The sequence below is a fragment of the Artibeus jamaicensis genome, unplaced genomic scaffold (assembly GCF_021234435.1).
Source record: "Artibeus jamaicensis isolate MK-2021 breed Jamaican fruit bat unplaced genomic scaffold, CSHL_Jam_final scaffold_612, whole genome shotgun sequence".
NCBI classification, from domain to species: Eukaryota; Metazoa; Chordata; class Mammalia; order Chiroptera; family Phyllostomidae; genus Artibeus; species Artibeus jamaicensis.
Window position 1 is genome coordinate 3,446,888 of NW_026522049.1, and position 25,084 is coordinate 3,471,971.

General features: G+C 52.7%; 2 protein-coding genes, 1 long non-coding RNA gene and 1 other non-coding gene across 4 annotated transcripts in view; 1 reads left to right on the top strand and 3 right to left on the bottom strand.

Moving 5' to 3' along the window:
• On the bottom strand, positions 1 to 22,073 carry AP3S2 (adaptor related protein complex 3 subunit sigma 2). The gene is made up of 6 exons (XM_037145015.2): positions 21,927 to 22,073; positions 19,057 to 19,148; positions 18,566 to 18,677; positions 15,289 to 15,360; positions 2,496 to 2,603; positions 1 to 970 (listed from the first exon to the last, which is right to left on the bottom strand). Exons 1-6 carry the CDS (start codon positions 21,993 to 21,995, stop codon positions 842 to 844), a joined length of 582 nt encoding a protein of 193 aa, XP_037000910.1. The 5' UTR covers positions 21,996 to 22,073; the 3' UTR covers positions 1 to 841.
• Positions 9,340 to 12,284, top strand: LOC128626434 (uncharacterized). The gene is made up of 3 exons (XR_008390396.1): positions 9,340 to 10,042; positions 11,299 to 11,439; positions 12,131 to 12,284. It is a non-coding gene; the product is annotated as an uncharacterized LOC128626434 (long non-coding RNA).
• Positions 15,569 to 15,705, bottom strand: LOC119049146 (small nucleolar RNA SNORA14). Its single transcript, XR_005082466.2, has one exon. It is a non-coding gene; the product is annotated as a small nucleolar RNA SNORA14 (small nucleolar RNA).
• ARPIN (actin related protein 2/3 complex inhibitor) overlaps positions 21,927 to 25,084 on the bottom strand; it is a 9,214-nt gene continuing 6,056 nt past the window's right edge. The window contains exon 7 of the transcript XR_008390395.1: positions 21,927 to 24,428. The gene's annotated coding sequence lies outside the window, so the exon portion shown is untranslated. The remainder of the gene's footprint in view (positions 24,429 to 25,084) is intronic.

Here is a 25,084-nt window from a genome sequence, read left to right on the forward strand (position 1 = left end):
TGACCTGTCTGCTCCTTGCGAGGAGCATGTATTTTAAACCCAGAAAGAGCTGTAATTCTGACACGTTCCATATGGTGCCAGCTCTACCTTCTACAGACACAGGGCCTGTCCCCTTGGGGGGGGGCATGTCCGGCTGTGCCGGAGAGAGCGCTGCGCGGGGGTGCTCCCCCGATCAGCAGGAACTGGGAGGGTGTGCGCCAGGCCTCCGCCCCGGACCGCGTCCTGCACGCAGCCGCTGTGGGGCAGAGCTGGGACGGCGGCAGTGGGAGGCGAGTCCTGCGGGAGGTCGTGATCTGGAAGTCTGGCTACACGAGAGGACTCTGGGGACGACAGCCTAGAGAGCCAGTGGGCCGCGCTCGTTCTCGGAAGGCCCGGCCCTCACCTGCCGCCCACCACGGCCCGGTCTGCAGGGTCAGGCCCTCTGCAGCGATGGCACCTGGCCAGCAAAGGGGAGCGAGGTGAGACTCGAGGCACCTCCTGGGGCTAAAGAAGAAGACTCCAGTCAGACAAGGTCCTGGTGGGGGTCCTGGGAAGCAGGCGGGCCTCTCACTACGGCCCCCAATCCCCGGGAGCGGCTGCATGCAGGGGGGATGGGGGAGCTGCCTGGGCGCACTGACCCCCACTGAGGGAGCCAGGACCCCTCACACCCGCGGTCAGAGATGGGCAGGGCTGCACCATGAGGACGGAGCCCTCGCCAGCATGACACAGGATGGCCGTGCCGCTCCAGGACAGCGTGGGTCAGGGCCTGAGGCATCTCCCCTGAGGCTCAGAGTGGTTCTGTTTCGGGACTGGCTTGGCTTTGCTGTTCTCCAGGACTCCGGTCCAGCCCGGTCTTCGGCCCTCAGACAAACTGGGACAGATTGGGGACTTTGATGTTGAGATCACCAATGTTGATGTTCCGAGGGATCTCCGGCAGGTTGATGTTTTTCACGGCGGACACGGCCCGGGCGGGGGCTGCTGAGAGGCCGCCCTGAGGACAGAGAAGAGGTGGGCATGAGGCAGAGCCTCGGTGGCATCTACTCAATGTGCAGGCCAGCGGGGGGGGGCCTGGTGCCCGTTTCACCCTTCCTCCCCGTCCCTTCAAAGCAGCCGACCGAACAGTCTTCAGGATGGGGCTGGATGCGGGGCCTACGGACAGGGACCCAGACCCCGAGCCCCTGCAGGGGGAGTGGCAGCTGCAGCTCTGTAGCCCCAGCATCTCACAGGGCCGGCCCCCCAAAGGCTCGGGGCTCAATAAGTGTCTGCGGAAGTAATACAAGGGTGTTTTTCAGATTACAAAACAAAATAAAACCCTTTCCTCAAGGGACTGAAGACTGATAAACAAGTGCAGTCACAGGGCAATTTTTAAAAGGAGAACGAATGTCGTGGCTTAGGGGACCCGCTTGCCAACAAATGATGTGAGGTGGGAAAAGCAGGCTTTCGCAACGCTGGGCCGACACGGTGGGAGGAAGGACTGGAGGTGAGGCGGCCCCAGTCCCGCGGGGCCGGGCGGCAAACGCGGCCGGTCCAGGTGCCTGCAGCTGGCGAGCACCTCTGTGCAGACAAGGGGAGGAGTTGACTCTCTCGGTGGCTTCCTTCAGCCTCACCGGCTCCTTTTTTCCCTTCCTCCCACCAGACGCCAACCCCGCCCTCGCAGCGGGTCTCTGGTGGTCCCTGTGGTTTCCAGCCCCCTGGCCTCAGACTCCCTCCCTGCTCCTGGAAGCTTCCCAGCCTGTGTTTCCAGAACCATAGCTGCCACAATAGCTGTGGTCTGGAAGAGCTTCTTTGTCAGGACGGCCAGTCCTCAAAGAAGAATCCCTGGTTTCGCAAGACCAAGTCCCACCACACAAAGCGAGGAAGCCGTTTCAGACCCTTGGGAAGCTGAGGCGGCAGCTGGGTCTGCGATTTCCCCTGCGTGGAAAGGTGCACCCGTCCCCTCTCCGCCCACTGCCCTCGAAGGACTGAAAAAGGCCATGGAGAAACCCCGAGGGGCCGGGGCAGATTTCCTGTGAGCATCTGTGCAGCGTGCAGGTGGGCTGGGTGTGGTGTTTTCAAACCCAGGCCAAACTCCACTGCAGCTTTTATAAGGCTCAGGGGAAATAAGGAAACCGGCAATGTTGAGGTGTGACAGACACCTCGAGAAATGGCCGCTGAGAGAGCAGACCCCTCTAGCGCATGAACTAGGAAACCACACTGGAATTGGAGAAAGGGACACTGGGCCCCCAGGGGACAGGTGGCTCTGAGAGGAAAAATTACAAGCCAAAAACATGGGCGGTAACCCCCCCGCCGGAGAAGCTGCTTGCCTTCCTTCCCCGGCCACCTGGCTTTCCCATGCACACTTTCAGCCTCATTCTTACCTGGCCCTCAAACCAGTGAGCTTCAATTGACTCCAGGAAGAAAGAAAGTGAGTATAAGACATCCCTAAGGTGCCACAGCACACAAACCAACCCAGGTACCAGCTCCTGTCTGCCCAAGCACTCCTGAACCAGCCGGGTCCAGGACAGCCGTGCGCTCACCTCCGACTTCTCCAGCCTGTTCTGAGCTTCGATCTGGGCCACGATTTCATTCATGTTCGTTTCCAGCACCATCCCACCCATCACCACTTCCTGTAGGATGTAGTGCACCTAAAGGGGAGCGAAAGAAAGAAGGGTCAGAGTCCTCTGTGGTGGCCAGTGTGGCCCCAAAGGCCACCCCTCAGGCTCTCAGGCAGCAGCAGGGCAGCCGGACCTGACTCGGCTGCTGACCCACAGCAGCCACCTCAGCCCCCAGGTCACCCCCTCCCAATGAGGCCACCAGGGGTCCCCCACGCTCACTCATCTTGCTACGGCTGTCTCCTACCAGCCGTGGTGGAGGTGCCCGGCTACACCCAAGGCAGCGAGGTGGTGGCTGAGAGCACAGGCTTTGAGGTCAGACAGACCTGGCTAAATTTCAGCTCTGCTATTGGCTTGTGAACTTGGACACATTATCCCTTCAATGCTTCAGCTTCCTTCCAGAACAGTGGTGAAGACTGGATGAGATGCCCAGTGCCTGGCGCACACCGGCTTCTCAACAATCATTACAGTATCGCCGCCCATCGACAGAAAAGCGGATGGACATGACGTTCCGCATCCACCCAATGGACCACTATTCAGCCTTCAAAGGAAGAGCGTCCCAACGCCTGCGAGGACACAGTGGGCCCCAGGGAAAGCTGACCCTCAGCAGCCGGCACCCAGACAGACCCCGAGGGTAAGACTCCAGGTTTCTGCAAACTGGCAAAAAGATCAAATCACTTAGAAGAGGGATAAAATCTTGAAAATTTCCACAGTGAAATTCCAGCAAAAAAAAGAGCAACACGTACAAAATTCCCAAGGAGAGAAGATGTGGCGGGAGCACTGCAGAGCCCTCTGCCTGTCAGCTGAGAGCGAGAGCGGGGACTGTGCTCCTGCGGGCCTCCCGGCCTGTCAGCTGAGAGCGAGAGCGGGGACTGTGCTCCGCGGGCCTCCCGGCAGGCGCTGACCGTGCACTGCGGCAGGCAGGGTGCCGCCGGGGACTGTGAGCACCGGGACTGGTGCGGGGCGCGCAGCCCGAGGAATGGCAGGACTGAGACTACCGGGGACAGGATGGCAGGAGAATGTCAGTGCTGTGCCTGGACGTGGCAGAAAGTAAACAGCGACAAAAACAAGGAAGACGAGGGGAGAGAGAGGGGGCGGCAGGAGCGCCACCACCACTGGCTCCCCATCCTCAGTGACTGAGAGCCGATGGGCATCACTTAAAACTGACAACTCAAGTCATTGAGAAACAGGCCTTCTGACTTTTACTGTGACGCCCCGCCCCGCCCTGCCCACAACCATTCACTATAAACAATACTTTGACAGCCTCCAAACTGTTTGAGGGCCAGCAAGCCCTTTTCTGCTGACCAGAGTTCTGTGCCATTTCTCTTGCATACAATTCACCCACACGCACCCTCTACAGCTCCCAGTTTCTCGGAAGTGGAGGGAGAACCCGGGCCCCAGGGAGGCGGCCAGCACGTTGGAGCCCTCCCCGCCGCGTCCCCTGTCACCGTGCTGACACCTAATTCAACTTTATGTCCTTTCCAGGTACCAGGCCTTCCAAAGCACCCGCCTGTGTTTTCATTGATCAATTCTCTTTTGTCCTGTGTGGTTTCCTGTGCATTATTAAGTACATGACACAATTACAACGACCAGTGTAACCGGCACCAGCAGGTTTCAGTGAGCACAGCCACCTCTCCCACTGCACACACACACCGTTTCCTCGAGTGGGGACGAGGGGACTTGAGGAAGTTGGAGGCTGCCAAGCACAGGTGTGGGGAAAGGCAGGCACGCATCAATGCTGAACTGCGCACCTAACGAACGGACGACGTAATCAAAGAGTCACTCTGTTGAACCACGGGAGGTGACAGATGGAGTGTGGTCTTGAGGATGTCAAGAGCAAGGTGGGTCAGACCCTCCGAGAGCCCTAAGAGCTCAAGGACCAACACGACACGGGGAGGCAGGGGAGAATGAAGTCTGAAATCTGAACCGTCAGGGCGGCAATAAAAGCCACACGAGCGGAAGAGAGCACAGAGGTACGAAGGTCCTCCGGAGCCCGACTCCCAGCCCAGCGCAGGGCGCACCGAACAAGCACGAATGGCCGGGGGAAGGTAACTCCCAGCGCTCTGCTACTTCAGCAACCACCTGAAATAACGACGCCCGCAAAACCCAGTCGCGAGTGTCTGCTCAGAGAACCGAAAGCGCTGCTGCTTCTGGCAAGTCCACCAGCACTTCGACCCGGCAACCCTCACAGGCAGGAGAAGTTGCTCATCTAGACACAGAGTTCAACCACCCCAATAAACTCGCAGCTTATCTTGATGTGCGAAGAAGGCGGCAGAGAAAACACTGGGAGGGCTGAGTCAGGAACGTCAGCAGGGAAAGTTCCGGGCGGACACTGGTGTTTTACCAGACCAAGGTGCACACACATTCAGGGTTACGCTTCCGTGACTGAAGGTTGGGAGCTTACAATCCTGTCCTATTTAAAGTTTTCTCTTAAAACAGTCAAAAAGTAGCAATGCTTACCAAAATGCGAGTATCCATTCCCTCAAAGGGGATCTAACCCACGACCCAGCCTCTAATCCCCCTGCCCACACACCTGGGCGCCTGTCTACTTCATGTTTCTGTTGCAGAAAACTCTCAACCTCCTCCCTCCCCTATAAGTACTTGATTCTTTTTTTAAAATTAAATTTATTTATTTTTAGAGAGAGGGGAAGGGAAGGAGAAAGAGAGGGAGAGAAACATCACTGCGTGGTTGCCTCTCACATGCCCCCTACTGGGGACCTGGCCCACCACCCAGACAGGTGCCCTGACTGGGATTCCAACTGGTGACCCTTTGGTTCCCAGCCCATGCTCAATCCACTGAGCCACACCAGCCAGGGCAAGGTACTTGCTTCTGTAAGGGGACCCCCTGGGCATCCGGCTGGGCCCCACACCTCTTTTCTATCCATGGAAGGTGGAAGGTAAGTGCAGGAGCCCAACCCCACCCTACCCCACCTCTGGGAGGCACGTGAGTGTGCTGACCAAGGTGGGGACCTGTGAGTCTGCGCCCTGGGCCTCCTCCTGGGGCGGAGTGCATGAGCGGGTGAGGCTCCAGCCCTGGGGCTCCGGGCGGATGTACCTCCTGTTCTGAGGAGCTCAACCCCGAGGCTCTGCACCAGCCAGGCCTGGCCAGCAGCCCCGCTGCACATGCACAGACAGGGAGTGGTCACCCTGGGCGGCCAGGGTGGCTCTTGGGACTGTCCAAGCTGCTGCGACTTCCTGACAGAAAGAAAGCACTTCCCCAAACTGCAACGAGGGCCCGCAGTGCGGCAGACTGCACCGCCGCCGCCACGCTCCTCCTAACCCTCTACCTCCCACCACTCTTCGTGGGGACTCTGCTGAACAGCAGTTCTGTAAAAGTCGGAGACATTCTCGCAGGGTTCCAGGTGCTGAGTGCCCAAGGCTCGGGCCAAGCAAACTCAAGAAACACTGAGGACAGCTTGCCACCCTCCCAGTGACATCTCTGCACCCACATGCATCTCTACTCGGGCGCCTCGCTCAGCACGCTGCCCTCCTTTGTGCCCCTCTGTGCCCCTCCCCAACCACGCCCTCCTCTGAGGGCAGGTTCCCTGCACACTCACCTCGCCCCTGGTGCTGGGCACTGGGCTCGGCAAGCTCGGTCCTTCACCAACACTGGCTGAGGGGGTGAGAGGGCTCCTCTGGTTCAGACGCCCTGACTTTGAGGAGACACCACCCTTGGGTGGCCTGGCTTCCCACTGTCACTGAGACACACGCGCTCCTGCCCGGGACAGAGCCCAGCCCCGCAGGTGAAGGTGGGTGCCAATGCGCCTGCTCGTTTCATGTCAGCAGGGACAGTGTCTAAGAAGGAAAAGACAAGTGGCACCTCAAGGACAGAGGTGCTCCTGATGGACACGGCCTCGGGGCTGCTGGGATGGCAACCAGTCATTCCCCCCAGAGTCCCAGGGGCCTCGTGAGTGCCCTGCTTCATGTTTCTCACGGAGTCGGACAGTGCTGAGTCCAAGCCCAGGTCGCCAGAGACCGTCACCAGAAGCAGGGTGACCTGGAGCCAGAGGATAACAAACATTTCTTTTCCTCCAGTAAAAACAGAGTTCCAGTAAAAACAGTCTTCAACTGGCCACGGGCTAAAAGTCCGTTTTTAAGTATTAAACTCACAGTGTATCTTTCTATAGGTGTGACAAGCTTCTCACCCTAGCAGCTCACTAAAACTGGCCCAGGGCCACAGTGAGGACTCGGAGCCACAGAGCACCCCTGCGGCTGCCGCGGCCTCGCATCGGGACAACGCTGCCCCTGCAGGAGACTGCACTTCCATCCTGGGGCGGCAGGAACCCGCCTGGCGGAACTCCACAGGCAGAGGGGGCAGCCAGCACACTGCCGTGCTCCAGAGCCCGAGCTCGGCACACCCCCACAGAACCCTCCGGACTCGGCCGCTCCCTCCCCTGGTGCTTCTCATCGGAGGGAGCGAGCCTGGGGGGCCGCAAGCCCTGCGGATGCGCACAGTCCTATCTTTCTCAAAGCTGTCACCACACGGAAGATGATAAAACAGACCGAGACCGGAAGAGCACCGCTCAGGGCTTGCTCTGAGACTGGGGACGCCAACGGGGCAAGCCTCTCGTTTTAAACCAGAGCTGGTAACTTCCACTAAGAGAGCGAGCCTGCCAGATAAAAAGCTAAGTGTGGACAACCTTTGCTACTCCTCGCTGGCCTGGTTGGTTCCATGAATTCCTAGGAAAGGGTCCCATGAGAACGGGGAGGGGGGACTCTTGGGATGGCAGCACCTCCTCGCCCGGCAGAGGATGTGGTGGCTGACAAGCCCGAGGACACAGGGGACACTTGGAAGAGGACTGAGCAGTGCTGGGGGAAGAGAAACCTGAGTCATCTGGGCCCAGAGTCAGTCTCGAGTTCCCGTATTATCCGTGTGAGGAAAAACATGGAAGCGGAAGAGGCACAAAAACGCCCTCCAGAAACCTGGTGCATGACAGCAATAAGCCTTCTCTCTCAGCCCCACTTTCGTTCCAAAGTCCCGAATTTTATCAGTGTTTTAGGACTTGCTCGGGACCGCCTATCCCCATGCCTTGCCATTTATCTGCCTTGTCCACAAATGAACAGATGGCAATTAGACTCCACATCTGTCAGCCGAGTGCCTCTGCAGGTCTAACCACCACGCATGACACAGGGCGCGAAGCAGCCCCGGCCCCCAAGAGAGGGGCTCTCCATCCAGGGAGGCTACACTCAGTCACCGCCACGCTGCGTTCACAAAAACCTTCAGAAGTGGGCTGCGCATACCCAGGACTGCGAACCCAGAACACTCTGGACGTAACTGAGCCTCTTCTTTGCCAACTGTTGTCAATACTGACTAAGGAACTTACTCTGTGCCGAGATGCCTTCGGGAGCTGGGGCACACAGGGCTGTCTGGCCCCGAGCGGCTCTGCTAAAACTAAAAAGGCAACATGCTCAGTAGGGTTCTGTGTCTTCTCTTTTCCTTGCTATCGCTGCCTCCTGGACCACTTTTATGACTTTCCTTAGTCTTCAGACCGGAAATTTACAGCTTCCTCCAGATGTCTCCTTAAGACCCAGGCCCTAGCTCTTGCTTTTCTTTCTTTGCTTTCACTCACGTGATCGTACATTCTTTCAAGGAAGGACAAATTAATCTGGTGGAGTCTCGTCTTATATGAGACCAAGTTCCAAATCACCAACTGAGATGGAGATGAGACGTAGCCCTGACCCGGTATCGCCTGTGCGGTGCTGCCTGGCTCATTTTTGTTCCCCCCAAATGCATGAATGGATTTCTGTCCAGGTGAGCCCCAGATGAAGCCAGAGGTCTGTGGGGACCACACAGACTGGGAAGCAGCACTGTGACTTGCAGCGCTGAAGTCACTCCAGGCTGCTTGTGACGCTTACAACAGAGCAGAGGCAGAGCAGAGCCAGCTCCAACCCCCCACCTCACTGGGGACACACTGAGGGACTGAGGACCACTGTGGGCAGAATCATTCCCATACTTAGAATGTTTATGCTCTTTCTTTGTGCTGAATGGCTAGAGCTGAGTCTGTATCAGCTAAATGTGTAACTGTGAGCTCACAGGACCCACTGGACCCAAGCTCACATGTCAGGGTAAAGGCTTCCCCTCACTGTCACCGAGACAGTGTGATCTGCAGCAAGGTCTACCTTCACCCACACAATGTTAAGGGCTGGAAGGAGGAAATGAAGATAAGACGTGGACCTTGTCCTCACAGGGCTGACACTCAAGTGCGGAACCTGAACTTGGAGAACCGTAATAAAAGGAAGACTGCAGTCAGTACCGTAACTCAAGGACAAAATGATATAAAAGTTCAGAGGAGGGAGGTTGTAAAGTAACTGGTAAATGAAGGAGAGGGTGACCCGTCCCTCAGCAACTCATTAACTCCTCTGCGGTTCTGCCAGGAATTCCTCCCTCTCGAGGCTGAGCGCACGTGGCGCCGACTGCAGCAAACGCACTCACTGCGGAGCGTCCCTGCCTCTGACAGAAAGAATCCCGAGTCCGAGTCCGAGTCTCTGTGAAGCAGTTTTCAAACACGCTGCAGCAGGACGCTTCCCTCCTGTTTCACCCCCGCTTCCCACGCTGCCCCGTCTGCAGTGCCGGCCCCGATGCTGGCCCGGTGCTCGGTGAGAAGGGGTCCGGCGGCCCTCCTGACTTTGCCCCCTCCTGGCCGCTTCCGTGCTCACACAGCTCGCCCCCCCCCCCCCACTTCTCTCCACGCTGAGGATGCTTGAACAGGAGAGGATGCTCAAGCAGGAGAGGACACTAAGGACCATGGAGCCATGTGGAACCCAGAGTCTGAATTTTGTCCCTGCCACTTCCTACTTGTGTGACCTTGAGGAAGCAGGCGTTCTGGCTCCAACTCTCACTTTCTTTGTCTGTAAAACAGGGAGAACCAGAGTCCTTCCCCGACATGCCTCTTCCGAGGTAGAACAAGACGACGCAGGGACAGGGAGACACTGCACCTGAAGTGCCCAGCTGTCACGTGCCTGACACCTGAGCACTTGACGACCACGAGCTGACGTAGCAAAGAGAGCTCACGCGGCCCCACGCGGCCCAGCCCCCTGGGCAGCAAAAAGAACCATTGCAAGTTCTCCACGGCATCAAGCTGCAATGTGCACAGAGCCATCCCCATGCCGGCCCACCCTGCACCCGGAGCAGTGAAGAGCACGTCCCTGCCCGCCACCCCGGGCCTCGGTCACTCTTCCCGGTCGGACCAAACGGCAGGTGTCGAGTGAGTGAGCCACACTGTACGTGGCCATTGAGAAAACTGTGCTAACGCTGGGCCTGGACCCAGAAGCCCGTTTCCGAGGAGGTGGTCTCCGTCCCCAAGGCTCCTGTGTCTCTGAAGCACTCCCTGCTCCTGGGAAGGCCTGTGCCCCGCCCCCACGAGCCCTTCGCATGCTGAATCGAAACCTTGCAGAGCCACGGACTTCCCACAGACAAGGTCCAGAAGTCAGTGCTGCGTCAGCACAAAGTGCGAGGGAGGGACCGGCAGGTGGTGAGCGGGAGAGTTGGGTGGGAGGTCCTCGGGTCTCTGTAAACAAGGTGAAGGAGTCCGAGCCCCGTCCTGCTGGCAGTGGTCCCACTGGACAGTGGGTGACAGAGCGAGGCGTGTCCTCCTCCTCTGCAAGGACGACAGCTGGGTGGAGAGCGAGCTGCAGAACAGTTCAGACGAGGGTCAGAGAGTTGAAACCACTTTCGATGTGTCATCAGAAGGGTGTGTACAGGTGGATCAAAGGGGGAATTTGGCAGAAGGGAGAACGTAAGAAAAAAGTAAAAATAAAGATAAAAATCACCATTTATTGAGCCGAGCAGTTACTAACTGCTGTCCTCAACCAGGAGAGGTGGAGATGAACGTGCTTCATCGAGGCCCAGACCCCACCAAGTGTGCGTCACACCACTGCTTTCTTGCCACCAACAAGAAAGCTGCCAGTCCAACTGTACGCGCCGGCAACTGTGAGAACCTCAACCTGATGAGTCAAAATCAAGAACATTACAAAACAGGGGGTCTAGGAATTGATGACCTATGAGACCCAAAGAGGTGTTCATGGGGGCCGCCTACGTTGCTCCCTCAGCACCCCGAAATTAGCGAGCATGTGCGAGCCATCACTTTGAAAGTCAGGAACTGATTAGAATCTGTTTTTTAGAAATGTGCACCAGATGTTGTATCTGAAAAGCACTATAACAATATAAAAAAATGAAAAAGCACACTTAGGTTGGACAAGCAACCAGCTGCACTTGTGCCCTGTACTGTTCAGATCACCAACTGAGCATCACAGGCTGATGCCGTTCCGAGCTCGCCATCCGTGGGAACAGGCTGAGCGACCCGGAGCGTGAGCAAGAGGACGGGCGGGCTGGAGGAGGGCAGCACTGCAGAGCGGAGCTGACCTCACAGGACGTGGGGATCGGGCTAGGCCTGAGTCTGGGGCGCCTGACAGGGCCCGGTTAGGGCATCTCTGGGTGGGGATGGGGCAGACACCAGGGCGGGGAGGTGGGGGTTGGCATGGCATGCGTGGGAAGCAGAGGAAGATGTCAGACGGGCTTGAGGGGCCGCGTCCCAGGCAGCGGGAGCCGAGGACCCAGAGGGGCTGCCATCTAGAGATCTCTGGAGGCAGCAGGGAGGAATGTAGATGGAAAGGGAAAATGGGAAGGATGTTCCCCATGGAAGGTCAGACCAGGTGAGGGAGGTGGGAGACAGACTGGATGCAGCTGCTGTGGTTACCTAGAGCTGATCTGTTCGTTACCTGGATTCAGGTAAAGGGAGTTTAAGAACAGAACAGCAGAGGAAGAGGGGCACCAGGAGCAAACACTGAGGGAAGAACCGATACCATCTGGTGATCACCTGGAGGCAGAAGGGGAAGTTGGCATCCCTGAGATTTCCTGCCCCGGAGGAAGGTTGGTTTTCACCGACGGAACTGGGGAGGGTGGAAGAGAAGACATGGGCTGGGGGAGGCAGCAGCTGGTGCTCACTGAGCAGGACACAGGGCAGGGCCATCCAGGTGGAAGGGGGCCGCCCACTCCTGGAGGCACAAGCCTCCACCTGGGTCAGAAGGAGGTGCAGACGTGCCCAGGGCGAGTGCACCAAGTGCCAGCAGGAGCCGGGGACAGGGCTCCTGTGAACGTGCCCACGTTGCTTACTCAGGGCAGGAGAAGGAGCTGCGGCCTGAAAGCCCAGGGGTCAGGCCCAGCCGGCGGAGCATCTCCCACTCCTTCCTCGGGGGCTCCACAGCCAGCAGCAAACATGGCACTAACGGGTAAATCCCGGCAGTGGATCCCAAGAATCTAAAGGGACACACTGTGCAGTGACGGGGGGAATGCAGGAGGCACTCGGCTCCCGGCTGTGGCAGGGCGACTCCCCTCAGCGCCACGGCGGAGGGCCTGGGCACCCCGGGCCGAGGCTGCGGACACGTCTCCTCCCGTGGTGCAGGCCTGGCTGACCCCAGAAACACCCTCAGCCACCTGTTCTCTACTGAATGGAAACCTTCACTCTCGAGGTCACAGGCAGACGTGGTCACCAGGACTGATCGATGACAGAGATGTGAATGTGGTGTGTTTTCACCAAGCTAACAGACCCATCTGCATTCAGGCTCATAAATGCTCCCCGAGGCCGACACTGGGCCACTGCTGTCGCTGAGCACACACTCCGGTGGCCTTCCCCACCTGGACACCAGGAGTGAGCCCAGTTCCCAGGCTACAGTGCGGGATAACGTGCAGACCATCTATCAACTCATCTGGCTACCAGCTCGGACTCCGCCTCAGAGCAGCAGCGAGAGATTTCAACTGTTTACTGTGCCAGGCAATAAAGCTTAGAGAGAGGGAGGACTTCCTGTCTCTTCCGTGCAGTGGGCCGAAAGGACCCAGGGTGATAAGCAGACAATCTATGCACACGGTACATTTCAGAAAGGCAGTCCCCACGCCTACCGAGCTTCCCTCCTGGGACGCAGGGACTCAGATTTCTTACCTAGCGATGGCCCATCGGATCCCTCCCCTGCCCGGCTCCCCCCGTCCGGTACCTTCCCACCCTCCGCACTCCTGTTCACATCTGGGGCTCTGCACGTCTTCCTCCCCCTGGGACGCCCTCCCAACCAGCCATGCTAGCTTCCCCCAGGTATGTGCTCAAGTGCCATCTCTCAGAGACGCCCTCCCCACTGCCCCATGGAAAATACCAAGCCCCACCTACCCACTCCATGGCCCGCTTTATTTCCTCCCTTCATCACCTTCATCACCCTTCATCACCACCTACCATTTATTTTGTTCTGTTCCCCCCCCAGAGGATGTGATTCATGGAGACAGCACCGGCAATAGTAGACAGCTAACTGAATTCAACAGTGAGGCACCAGGACGTGCCGGGGACTGTGTTGACACCTAGACAAGCAGTGGGGACGAGGACAGTTCGATCCCTCCCTTAGTAGTGTCTCGGGGGGAGGGCAGGCTGGGGTGGGGACAGGTAAAAGGACACACTCCACAGAGGCCCTGTCCTAAACACGTCCACCACACAGGCCTGGGCCATCACGACGCCCTGGCCACCTGCAGCTCCCGAGCGGCAGAGCCGGGACTCCGGCAGCCGGGCGGGCTCCAGTGCCGGCTTCTCACCAGGCAGGCGCGCCCCACAGCCTGCTGTGAGATGCCATGGCTACAGCAGCTGGGGGCGCAGGGCGGGCACAACAAGACAAAAACCGCTATTTCAGTTTGCTGGCACCGAGAGGAATGTCATATGAGGTTTTGTGATGGCTCATTTCCCTGAAGGGTGGGCCAGAACTCTCAGTCTGGAGAGGCAGGGGCTAGAGACTGTTTTAAATGTAACTGAATTTGAAGTGAAGTGAACTTTCATGGTAATTTAGAATTGCCAGCAGACAGAGAACTGAAGTCACGGTATTGTATGAAATTTCCTAAAAGAATGTCTAAAGAAGAAAAAGAAGAGGGACCAGGTAAAAGGTAAGAAAAGGCCGGATGGAATGGCCAGGAAAAGAGAAAATACCCGGTGAAGGTTAGGGACACAGATGCTTTAAGGAAGTGTCAAACCTGCTTGGCTAAAGGGACACTCAAGGGTCCACTGGAGTCAGATGTGGAGGACAAGGCTCTCCAGTCTGACTGTCCCCTGCCTCTGCAAACTTGGCTCCGAATGACCCCACAGGCGTACCCTGCACCCGACTCAGCATTCTTCGTGTGGGACGGGACTGCTCCCAGCTGAGGGCACCTGCGGATGCATCAGGCGGCGCCCTGCTGGCGTGCAGCACGGGGGTCAGGGATGCTGCGCAGCAGCAGTGACGAACAGGTGCACTGCCCAGAGTGCCACCAGCGCCCCCTCTGGTGACCCCGCTGTCTAGCCAGAGTTGTGCACAGTCCCAAATCTCCGGTGGCTGGCCGTCACCTCACACAACCTGTGTTCCTACTGCTTCAGGGGTGTGAATTCTGAAAACCTAAACTCTCCTGGGATTCTGGTTTTAGAAGTAGAAACTGACAGATTCTGTAAATTTGTATATGCCATATTTATTATAATAGGCATGCTTCAAAATTCTCCAATTCTATAGTTTAGTGAAAAAAACACGAACGTTTTAAGTTTCAGGCACTTGAGCCTAAGCTTCAGCCTGCGGACCTGTTCCACAGGGATATTAGCCCCTGACTTTGTATGAGGCCCTTGGGTACAAAGCACCCAGGCGCCCCCACACGGGCCGGCCCTGCCCCGGAGAAGGCAGTGCCCAGGGACGCACACGGCCCTGCTCGCGCTCCTCCCTCGGCGCCCACCTACCGCACCCTGCCATCACCCCGCCGTCACCCCTGCGGGGCCCGCCCGGGTTGGGCCACACTCAGCACACAAGGGCCCCTGCACACCGTGCTGGCTGACATGTCCCAGCACCAGAGCTGCCGATGGGCCCCTCACAGACCGCTGTGCCTACGGGGCACCTGCACGCCCCCTGTGGTGCCTTTCAAAGTGTGGCACGTGACCCATCTGTCCAGCTGGGTGATGCGCTTCCCGAGTGCAGGTTTTGTCAGGGTGACAACAGACTGAAGAAGGGGCCCAGGAGGGCCACAGGTGGTGTCCCACATGCCAGCACCTCTCCGAGGACCAGGGGCCACAGCGACAGCAACCAGGTAAGGAAGTACCACCACCACGCAGACCTCAGACTCAGCAGCCCCCATGCTGTCGGGAACAGCATGTGCCCGACTGGATGAAATGAACGTGGCCGCCCCTGACCCCCGCTGGCTATCTCCCAAGTTTAATCGGGCATATGAGGACACAGGTCATGTTTAAGAACATGCACTTTGAACCACTTCAATTCTGCCTGGCAGGCCAGTTCCCTGCAGAGCACCACCCGGCTCTAAACTACATTACTGATGTCTTAGCCATGGCATTACTCATAAGGAAATAAATACATTTTACTGGCCTAGTCAAAGCCTGTGTCATGATTATTCTGAAGAGTTACTCTCACTGGACTGCTGCCTGAGAAACATAAAACTATTTATAGTCAACATAAAACCATTCATCTCACTGAGGGCCAGAGAGCCAGTCGCCCTGGGGCCGCCAGCGCCGCACACCAGGAGGCCCCGCGGGAGTCTGTGTGCGAGCGCAGGTACAGGTCTCAGCAAAAACACCCCAAACAGTCACTGTTACGTTAGTAAGCAAAAACAGGTTCTAGGAATGTCCCCAGAGTCAAACAGAAGGAAGAACATGACGGCGGAGGTGGCTAGAGACGTCCAAGGCCCTCGGTTTCCTAGCATCCCCGGTTTGCGGACGGAAGGTACCTTATCCATATGGAAGATCAAATCCAATTCACAGACGTTTTCGAAACATTTATCCAGGGTCTCCACAAACACCTAGGAAACAAAAAGAAATAGGTAAAGAAGAAAAATAGGGAGTGCTCACATCTTCATAAATAGCACATCTGAAGGTCAAGAGGTAGTCATATTACTTACTTCATGGTAAATCTCAAACAAAACAGAACCTACCACCATGAGCTGGTGACCCTATGAGTCCCAGTTTGGAGGGGACGCTATAGAACAGGGCAATCTTTCATTTTTCTTAAGATGTTGCAGGTGGGAAATAAGACTGAGCCACAGGAGAGAAGCCCGGCCCTTTGGACTCCCCTGCAATTTCTACAGCATTCACTCGTATCTTGGAAGCACTGAGAGCAAGGCTACCAAGTGGGTTTAAGAGTTCAGTCAGCCCCTGACCAGTGTGGCTCAGTGGGCTGGGCGTCGTCCCGCAGAGCGAAAGGTGGCCGGTTCGATTCCTGGTCAGGGCATGTGCCTGGGCTGCAGCCCTGGTCCCCAGTGTATGTAAAATGTAACTTCTCTCCCTCTCTTTCTCCCTCCCTTCCTCTCGCTCTAAAAATAAATAAATCTTTAAAAAGAAAAGACAGCAAAACAACCAGCAGACACATGTGGCCTTCTTTCCCCCTTTGTAAGATGCTGATTTACATGAAACAACAATGGAAACACTAAGGACACAGAAACGCCACATATGTAACACCTGCAATTAGCGTGTGAACACAGTTCTGTCCTGCTGATAGCAACTAATTTCAAAACACCGTCTCCTGGCCCAACCTAATCAACGTGATGACAGTTTAGCTCTCCACCATCACACTAAGACAGAGAAGCGTACAAAGGATAAAGGTATGCTTCACTGCTTAATGAATTTTGAGAATGAACACACCACGCAACCAGCATGCAGATTCTGAAACGGGATGTCACCAGCTCCCTAGGAGCCCCCCGCATGTCCCCTCACAGACCCTGCCTCCAAAGGAAAGCACCCCGACTCCTACGATCACAGCCGAGCTTTGCCTCACTCTCAATGTACACAGACGGAGCCACACACTCACAACTGTTTTCCAGTCGTTTTGGATTTTCTAGGTAGATGATTTTATCTGCAAACACTACATATTCTTAGGGCTCATACGGCCAACACCTCATTATTGCCCTTTTCTCCTCAAAGCATACTTTTGCATTTCCTGGCCTTTCATTTTGCCTGACAAACCTTCCCTTTACCAAGTTCTGTGCAAGTCTCCTGACGGGACTATACCTGGGTTTCCCGTTCAGTCTGTCGGCTACTGCTGTCCCCTCTGCTAGACTCTGCCCAACAAGGGGGAGGCTCAGAGCCTCATTTACTTCCTTTGTGGTTTTACAGTGTTATTGGAATCAATGTCAAATATTCCATAACAAGTTAATTTCTAAACACTAAATATCCCTTGTCACTACCACAAGTGAAATTTCTTTAATTATAAATTCTCTGTGTTCACAGAAATTTCGATTTTGATGACTTCATCTCATATTCTGCTATTTTGCTTATATTATTCATTACTTGTAATATGTTATGCATTTTTCTTTTTAGGTTTTCTACTATATACTTAGGCCACCTTACAGTGATAACTGATTTCTCTTCCTTTACAATGTTATTTCTTCACTTCTCTTTTTATCACTCATTACAAGTATTTGTTCAAATCGAAGTGAACGGTAAGACACACCTGGTTTACACAAATCTCTGTAGATTTCCTCCCAGAGATAACACTGGCTCTGGAGACTTGAAAACTAAAACCGGTAGCCCTGGCTGGTGTGGCTCAGCGGATTGAGCATGAGCTGGGAACCAAAAGGTCGCCAGTTCAATTCCCAGTCAGGACACATGCCTGGGTTGCAGGCCTGGTCCCCAGTGGGGGCCACGTTAGAGGCAGCCACACACCGATGCTTCTCTAACTCTCTTTCTCCTTCCCTTTCCCTCTCTCTAAAAATAAATAAATAAATAAACAAAATCTTAAAAACAAAACAAAAAAACTCTAGAACCGGCTGCTTCTGGGAAAACAAAGGAGGTGACTAGTACAGGCAGGTTGGGGAAGAAAAAAAGGTAGTTTGTCACTGTATACTTTTGGTGTCCTTTTTGAAATTTGAACATAAATGTATTATTTCTTTAACGATAACGCTAAATAAAGAAACTTGCACTCAATAATGAAATAAAAGTGCTTCCTATTCCAATTTGAGGAATTAATTTGGATGATTCATTTCTCTCGGCTCCACTGAGAGAAAAGGAAACTATTACTTTCCACTCAGGTGACTCTGGGAAAACACCTAAGGATGGGGTCTGGTTGCCAGGGGAACCAAACATGTGACCAGGGGATTGGAACTTTCAGTGCCCCCCCGCCCCCCCCCCCTCCCCGGAAGGGAGGGATCAGTCACCAACGGCTGATGATTTAATTAACCATACCCTGTGACAAAGCCTCCAGAAAACCCCAAAAGGACAGGGTTCAGAGCTTCCAGGTTGATGAGCCCCAGGAGATTTGGGGAGAGGGGGTGCCCGCTCCCCACACCTCAATCTACACCACTGTCTGGTCTGGCCATCCTTTGTCACACCTGCGCACAACCCACTGGCAATCCAGGAAGTACAGGGCTTCTCCACAAAGTCCCCTGAGCTACCTCGCAAATGAATCAAACCTGCGGGGGCAGTCACAGGAGCCTCTGAGCTACAGCCAGTCGGTCAGACGCGCAGGTGACAGGCTGGTCTTGGGTTTGGTATCTATCTGCACACAGTGTCCAAACGGAGTTAAGTTTACGGGACACCTGGACAGTGTCCACGAAGAACGGAGTTAATTGCTTGGTAGTTGGCAGGGGAAAACACATACATTAGAACTGGTGTTAGCATAGTACCTGAAAATCTGGGGCAGCAAGAGGGCTGGGTAGAAACCAATGAATCCAAGCTCTTACTAGAGTGTTTCAGGGTCGCTAAGGAGCTCTCCTGTAGCACCACCTGGTGGACACCTGGCAACTTCCACAGATGTCTATAAAGAGACTTACAAAAGGATCTAGCAGGGGTGTCCAACCTTTTGGCGTCTCTGGGCCACAGTGGAGGAAGAAGAGTTGTCTTGGGCCGCCCATTAAATATACTATGACTTGTAATCACACACACAAAAAATCTCATGATGTTTTAAGTATGTTTACGATTTCGTGTTGGGCCACAGGTTGGAGAGCGTACAGGACGGTCACTCGAAGTCCAGTGCTCACTCTTAAGCGGCTGCTGCTGGCTGACTACACGTACCTGGATGAGGTCCAGGATCCCAAGTTCACTCTCTGATGAATCCACACAGAACACAAAGTAGAGGGTAGCATAGTGTCGATAAATCAGTTTATAGTCAGAGCCACCAATCAAACTGTGGAAGATGGGAAACATTTAAAGGCTTGTATCTTAAACACATCAAAGAGAAACCATGCGCCAGGAAGAAAGAATGGGCCCCATAGAGCAGGGGAGGGTGGGCTGAAGCACAGGCCAATCGGACCAGGCGGCGGAGGCAGCCATGTTTGGCAGCGGAGCCGAATGCCACTTTGCCTCACCTTTTCTTCTGCCCACCCTCCCAGGAAGTGCCCATCTAGGTGGGGAACATGTGGAGCATAACCGATCTCTCCCTCAGCTCCACTGGTGCTGGGTGCCCACCCGACACTAGGGGCAGCAGCATTGCCCCAAGAAGCAACAATGATGAAGGCCACCCCCAAAGTGCACAGATGGGGAGAAAACTGGAGCTGATCGTTTACCTCCCGCCCTCCAGGAAGTTGCAGATATTGTCATCCCGTTTGAGAACTAGATGGAAGGTCTCCCGAACAATCTGCTGCTGAATTTCTTCTGGCTACAGAATAAAAGAAATAAAGTGACTCAGAGAGAACGTCTGAAAACCCATCCCGTTGATGGAGATGGACAGGGAGCGAAGTGCCTCCCAGCTGGGAACGAGCTAACTGTTTGGTACCAGTTTCCAGAAAAGATAAAACTGATGAGAAAAAATAAAAGGGAAGTCCATGGGAAAATGGGCAAGGCTCTGTTACAGGAATTAAGAATGGGTGTATCTAGTGACTAGATATCTAGTCACTAACCAGTACCCCTGGATAAGTAAGCCGATAAATTAGTACCCAGGGAAATGAGAACTGACCAACTCTCAAGCAAGGTGAAAGATTAGCTAGAAGGCCTGGCCCCGCAATACTGTCTTTGCCTAGACAAACCAGGGCAGGAATGTCAAGCAGTGTTAACACCGTAAGGAGATCGAGATGGAATCTTGCACATGTTTTAAAAAAAACTGAGCTGGCTGTTTTTCTGCTGGTGATACAGGTATTGCATTTAAGATGCTGTATGTCCAAAACAGTGTTACTGAAAAAGATAGGGAAAGTTCCATTTACAGTAAGCATTTTGAGTAATCGCAGAGCTTCAAATACTTTTTTTTTCACTTACTACATATGAGAACGTTCAACTGTGAGGGAATCTCTTGGTAACTCACATTTGATTTTTATGTATATCAGAGTAAGTCATTATAGAATTAAAAGCTCCAGATTGGTGCTCTCCAATATCAATAAATGTGCAATAAATCACCTGGGACTGTCATTAAAATGCAGGTTCTGATTCAGTTGGTCTGTGTAAGCCCTGAGACCATTTCTAGCAAGCCCCCAGGTGACACCGACACTGCAGGTCTGGGGACACTTTTGAGCGGCAAGGCTTAAGAAAACCTTCAGACTAGACTTGCCTGAAGAGTTAGAAAGATTCAAGAAATGTTAATCCCTTTCTTCCTGCAGCATTTAATTTAAGCTTGAAATGGTTAGTCATCTAAAAGAAATAGAGGTAAAAATGGGGAAAATGTCACTGTGGACAAACCATCTTTCATAACTTGAATTCAGTGTAGGAGTACAGTATTTGCTGAATGGATGAATGAAAACTTGCTCATCACCAGACCCTGTGAGTTCAAGTAAATCAATCACTCCTCTCCTGGTTTCCATTTAAAGATCTCACGAGTTAAAGGATTAACTGTGTACTTGGAAACACAAAACATGCCAAGCATCAGCACTTTTTTAAACCGACAAAACCCTCTCCCAAACTAAGGCCTTTTATCTGACTCTGGGGGGAAGTGGCAGGATTAGTGGGGACACAGTATGAAAGGGTGAGGCTGCCTGATTTCTAATTCATCAAAAAGGTAACCTACCAACTATTTATAGACCTCAATCCTTTCAATAACCCCTTGTTATCTTTCAGTACTCTGTACTTTTCAAGGTAATTTTCACTCATGAACTAACGTGGTTCTTACAAAAATCCTATGTTCTTCAAAAAAGATCTACAACTGGTGAATAAGGACATGAATGCTGCTCAACATCATTAGTCACCGAGGAAATGGAATCTAAAACCGCAGTGAAAATCCACTTCACACCCACTAAGACATCGTTAATCAACAAGATAATGAAAGTGACTATGGAGGTGGAGAAATTGGAATGCATGCACTGCTGAAGAAAACTTGAAAGGGTTCAGCCACTTTGAAAAAGATCGGCAGTTCCTCAAAATGTTCACCATAAAGTTACCATTTGACCCAGCAATTTGACCCCTAGGTGTAAAACCAAGAGAAGTGAAAACACATGCCCACATAATGGCTGGTAGTACATGAATGCTCTTGGCAACATTATTCACAAGAGCCATAGGTGGAAACATCAGCTGATACAGGACAATCAAAACGTGCTATGTCCATGTGACGGAATATATTGTGGCAGCAACAAGGGATGAGGAACTGATACAGCTACAGCTCAGAAAAACCCTGAAAACATACTGTGCTAAGTGCAAGAGGCCAGTCATAGAAGACCACATCACTCCATTTATACGAAATGCCCAGAACAGGCAAATGTAGAGACAGAAAGTAGATTAGTGGTTGCCTAGGGCTGGGGGACTTGAGGGAGAAACAGAATAATTGCTAATGGGTAGGGATTTCCTTTCTGGGTAATGACAATGTACTAAAATTGTGGTGACAGTCTCGTAACTTTGTAACCCTAATAACCACTGAATTATACATGTTAAAAAGGTGAACTGTATGGTCTCAATAACACTTTTAAAAAACAGGGGAAAATTCACACACATATACAAAATAAGTAATTATATTGAATGTCCATGTTTTTACTTCTATATAATTAACAAAATGTAATCTAGCTTTAAAAATTCTATGGAAATGAAGTCCAGACTCTCCGGCTGAAGAAAAAAACACCTCAAGAAGCTGCGTATTTCTTCCTTTTCGTGTGACTGAGTTTAAGCAAGTTGAAAGTGGCTTAAATCATTCATGTTTTCAATGAGGCATCCCCCCCTCCCCGCACCCCGCCCCGTCCCGTCAGTTATAGAGAGGCCTGAGACCATAGAAGAAATGTCACAAATTGACACAGAAACGCCGGGGCCCAGGAACGGGTTAGGAAGCGCGGAAGCAGCGGGGCGTGGGGACAGAAGGCCTGACACTAGCCCCGGTCCCGGGGAAGATGAAGGAGCGTGAGGGTCACGCAAAGTGCAAGAGCCTGAGATGATCAGCGCGCGGTGGCCGCGTGAGCCGTCAGGGCCTGAGGGAGGGGAGAGGACACGGGTCCGCGGAAGGGACGTAACGAAGCTGGGCCGCACTCACGAAACGCTGGTAGAAGCGGACCAGCCGCGGCTTCCCGTGGTTGTTGAAAACCAGAATCGCCTGAATCATCTTCGCCGGCCAAGCTTTTCTAAGCACGGCTATTTCTTAAAAACACCAACTTCCGCCACAACCATGGAACTTCCGGTGGGTGTGCCTCTGAAAGTGGCCGGGGGAAACTTTCCCGGGCGCTCAGGGGCCGGACCGCGAAGAGTCCGGTTTCCCGGCACGCCGAGTAGAAGGCTGGGGAGGGTAGTCACATCGGTCAACGTCGACTGGCGAGTCGAGCCTGGCCAGGACGCGAGCCGGGATCTGCGTCCTTCGCCCAGACCGACAGCTTTGCCGCTAACTCCGGACCCGGTGCAAAGTCGAGCACGTGGGGAGAGCAGTTCCATACGCAGGAACTCCTGCCCACCAGCCTCGCTCCAGCTCAGGGGCTGCAGAGACCTCCTTCAATCACCGTCTGCGCCAAAATATCGTGACCTGCTTTCCCGGTGTGAGATGCCTGCTGATTTAGCCATTCCCCAGTTGGGGTACATTAAGGTTCACTTTCATTTTTCGGCATTCTATCTGTGGTAAATAGTGAATGCTGGAATCCAAGACATCTCTAATGCAGTCCCATTTAAAATGTGCTGATGACCCCAAATTGGTAACTTTTTTTTTTTTTCACTTAATGTCTCAGTTGGGGTGAAGTGGAGCAAGTCCCTATATTGTAGATAGAGCGGCAAATTGGAATCACCTACCCAGATGACTGGCAATATGTATCAAAAGCCTTTTAAATACACAGAATATTAGGTCCAGCCTTTGCAGTTATAGAATGTATAATAAAATGATGTGTGAAAAGATTCGCCTGTAAGAATGCACATCGCAGGAGTGTAATTACAGGGAAAAATAGGAAACGAACTAATTATTCCAAAATGAGACATTGGTTCTCAGATGCATCCATCCACATGCATCTGACGAATATTCAGTAGGTGTTAAAATTCAAGTAGGGTAAGGTTTATGGTATAGGGAAATGTGTCATGGCCTATCTGTAAGTGAAAAGATTACACAGTATATGTATAGGGACACTGCACGTTGTAAAAATTGTTAGTAGATACACCAAAACACACATCCCTGTGTGAGGCGGGGTGGCAGCGTCAAGGTATCAGGTGGCCGGAACCATAGTGCCCTGATTCAAGCCCTGGCTCTGCTGACTGACTGGGTGGCTTGGGCCAGTGTTGGCATTCGTAAAACTCATAATGTCAGTCTCTTCTGCTGTAAAACTGAGGGTTTTCTACCTGGAAAAAAAAAGTGTTCAGGCAGCTGTTATGAATACAAAAGGGGCCTGCAAGCACTTGGAGCAATACATGGTAATACCTGAGAGCTACCTAAGTGATTTTTTTAAAAGACAGAATTATTTATTTTTCTTTTTAAAAATTTTCTAAAATAAACATGTATTACTCTTAATAGCCTGGTTTTTTAAATTTTTTTATTTGTTGGTTTCAGAGAGAGAGAGAGAAACGTCAATTTGTTGTTCCACTTCCTTATCATTCATTGGTTGATTTTTGTACATGCCCTGACTGGAGATCAAACCTGCACCTTGGCGTATCTGGGAGATGCTCCAACCAACTGAGCTACCCGGCCAGGGCCGGCCAGGGTATTTTAATTTAAAATAATCCAAAAGCAGGCAATATGCATGGAAACTTGACAAAGTGTTTTCAGTGTTGACAAGGAATGTCAAAGGAAATTCTAAAACAGAAGAATAGGGGTACCTAGCACTACCATCGAAACCTACTATGATAGTACAAATTGACTTCACAGGGAGACCTATTGAAGTATAATGGATAATTTAAGTGTAAAATAATTTTTTTAAGATTTTATTTATTTATCTTTAGAGGTGAAGGGAAGGAGAGAAGGAGAGAAATATCAATGTATGGTTGCCTGTTGTGTGTCCCTTGCTGGGAACTGGCCTGCAACCCAGGCATGTGCCCTGACTGGAAATCGAACTGCGATCTTTTGGTTTGCAGGCCCGCGCTCAGTCCACTGAGCTACACCAGCCAGGGCTAAGTGTAAAATAATTTAATATGTGACGTAGGGGACATTATAAGTTGACAGTGAGGGAAAAATTTCAATGACTGTGTTGAGATAACTGGTTAGCAATTTGAAATTAAGCAATTTAGTTATTTCCCTTCATATCCTCCCACAAATTACAGGCAGAGTGGATTAAAGAGTTAACTATAAAACTAGATAATAGCCAAAATGGAAGAAAATGAAGTTGAGTAACATCTGAATAGAGAACATCTTAGAAACAATAAAAAATCACAAAAAGCCTTGGCTGTTGTAATTCAGTAGACTGAGCCCTGGCCTGCAAACTTGAGAGGTTGCTGGTTCTCACTCAGGGCACATGCCCGGGTTGCAGGCCAGGTCTGCAGCTGGGGGCTAACGAGAGGCAACTGGTCGATCCATGTATCTCTCGCACATTGATGTTTCTCTTCCTCTCTTTCTCCCTCCCTTCTCCTCTCTCTGAAAAATAAAATAAATAAAAAGGACCAATTAATTAGCCCCAAATTGGACAATACAGCTGTTAAATGGTAGTCGATCTTAAAAACAATGGTTATGAAGACCAGGCAGCCACACGGACAGGGGTTACGTAACAGCGGAAAAAGGGTTCTCAGCCCTGCTGGGTGGTGAGAGCCTCTTCCAGATGCACCAAGGCCTTGTGTGCGGTTGATCCCTGGTCGGGCGCTGCATACAGGAAGCAACCAATGAATGCATCGATATGGGGAACAAAAAGTAAACGTTTCTCTGTCCCTCTTTCTCCCTTCCACTCTCTCTCACATTAATAATACATTAAAAAAAAAAGAATGTGGACTTTGAACTCTGACTGCTAGGGCTCTCTCCTCTGGAGAGGAGGTCCAGAAGTCAGTCTCTGCACTAAAGCAGGGACAATAATCCCACGAACCTCATGGGATTGCCATGGCGACAAAGTTAGATGTTGCATGTTCTCAGCACAAGTACTAGCACCGGGAAGTGCTCAACAGTCAGTGGTTATCCTGAAAAGCACCTAGGACAATGTTTGACACATTAGGGGACTTGATGGTTGTTAGTTCACCCCTTTTTCCCTAGGGAAGCAAGATCCACGCACCACCAAGTCCCTACCTATTCTTAGGAAACGTAAA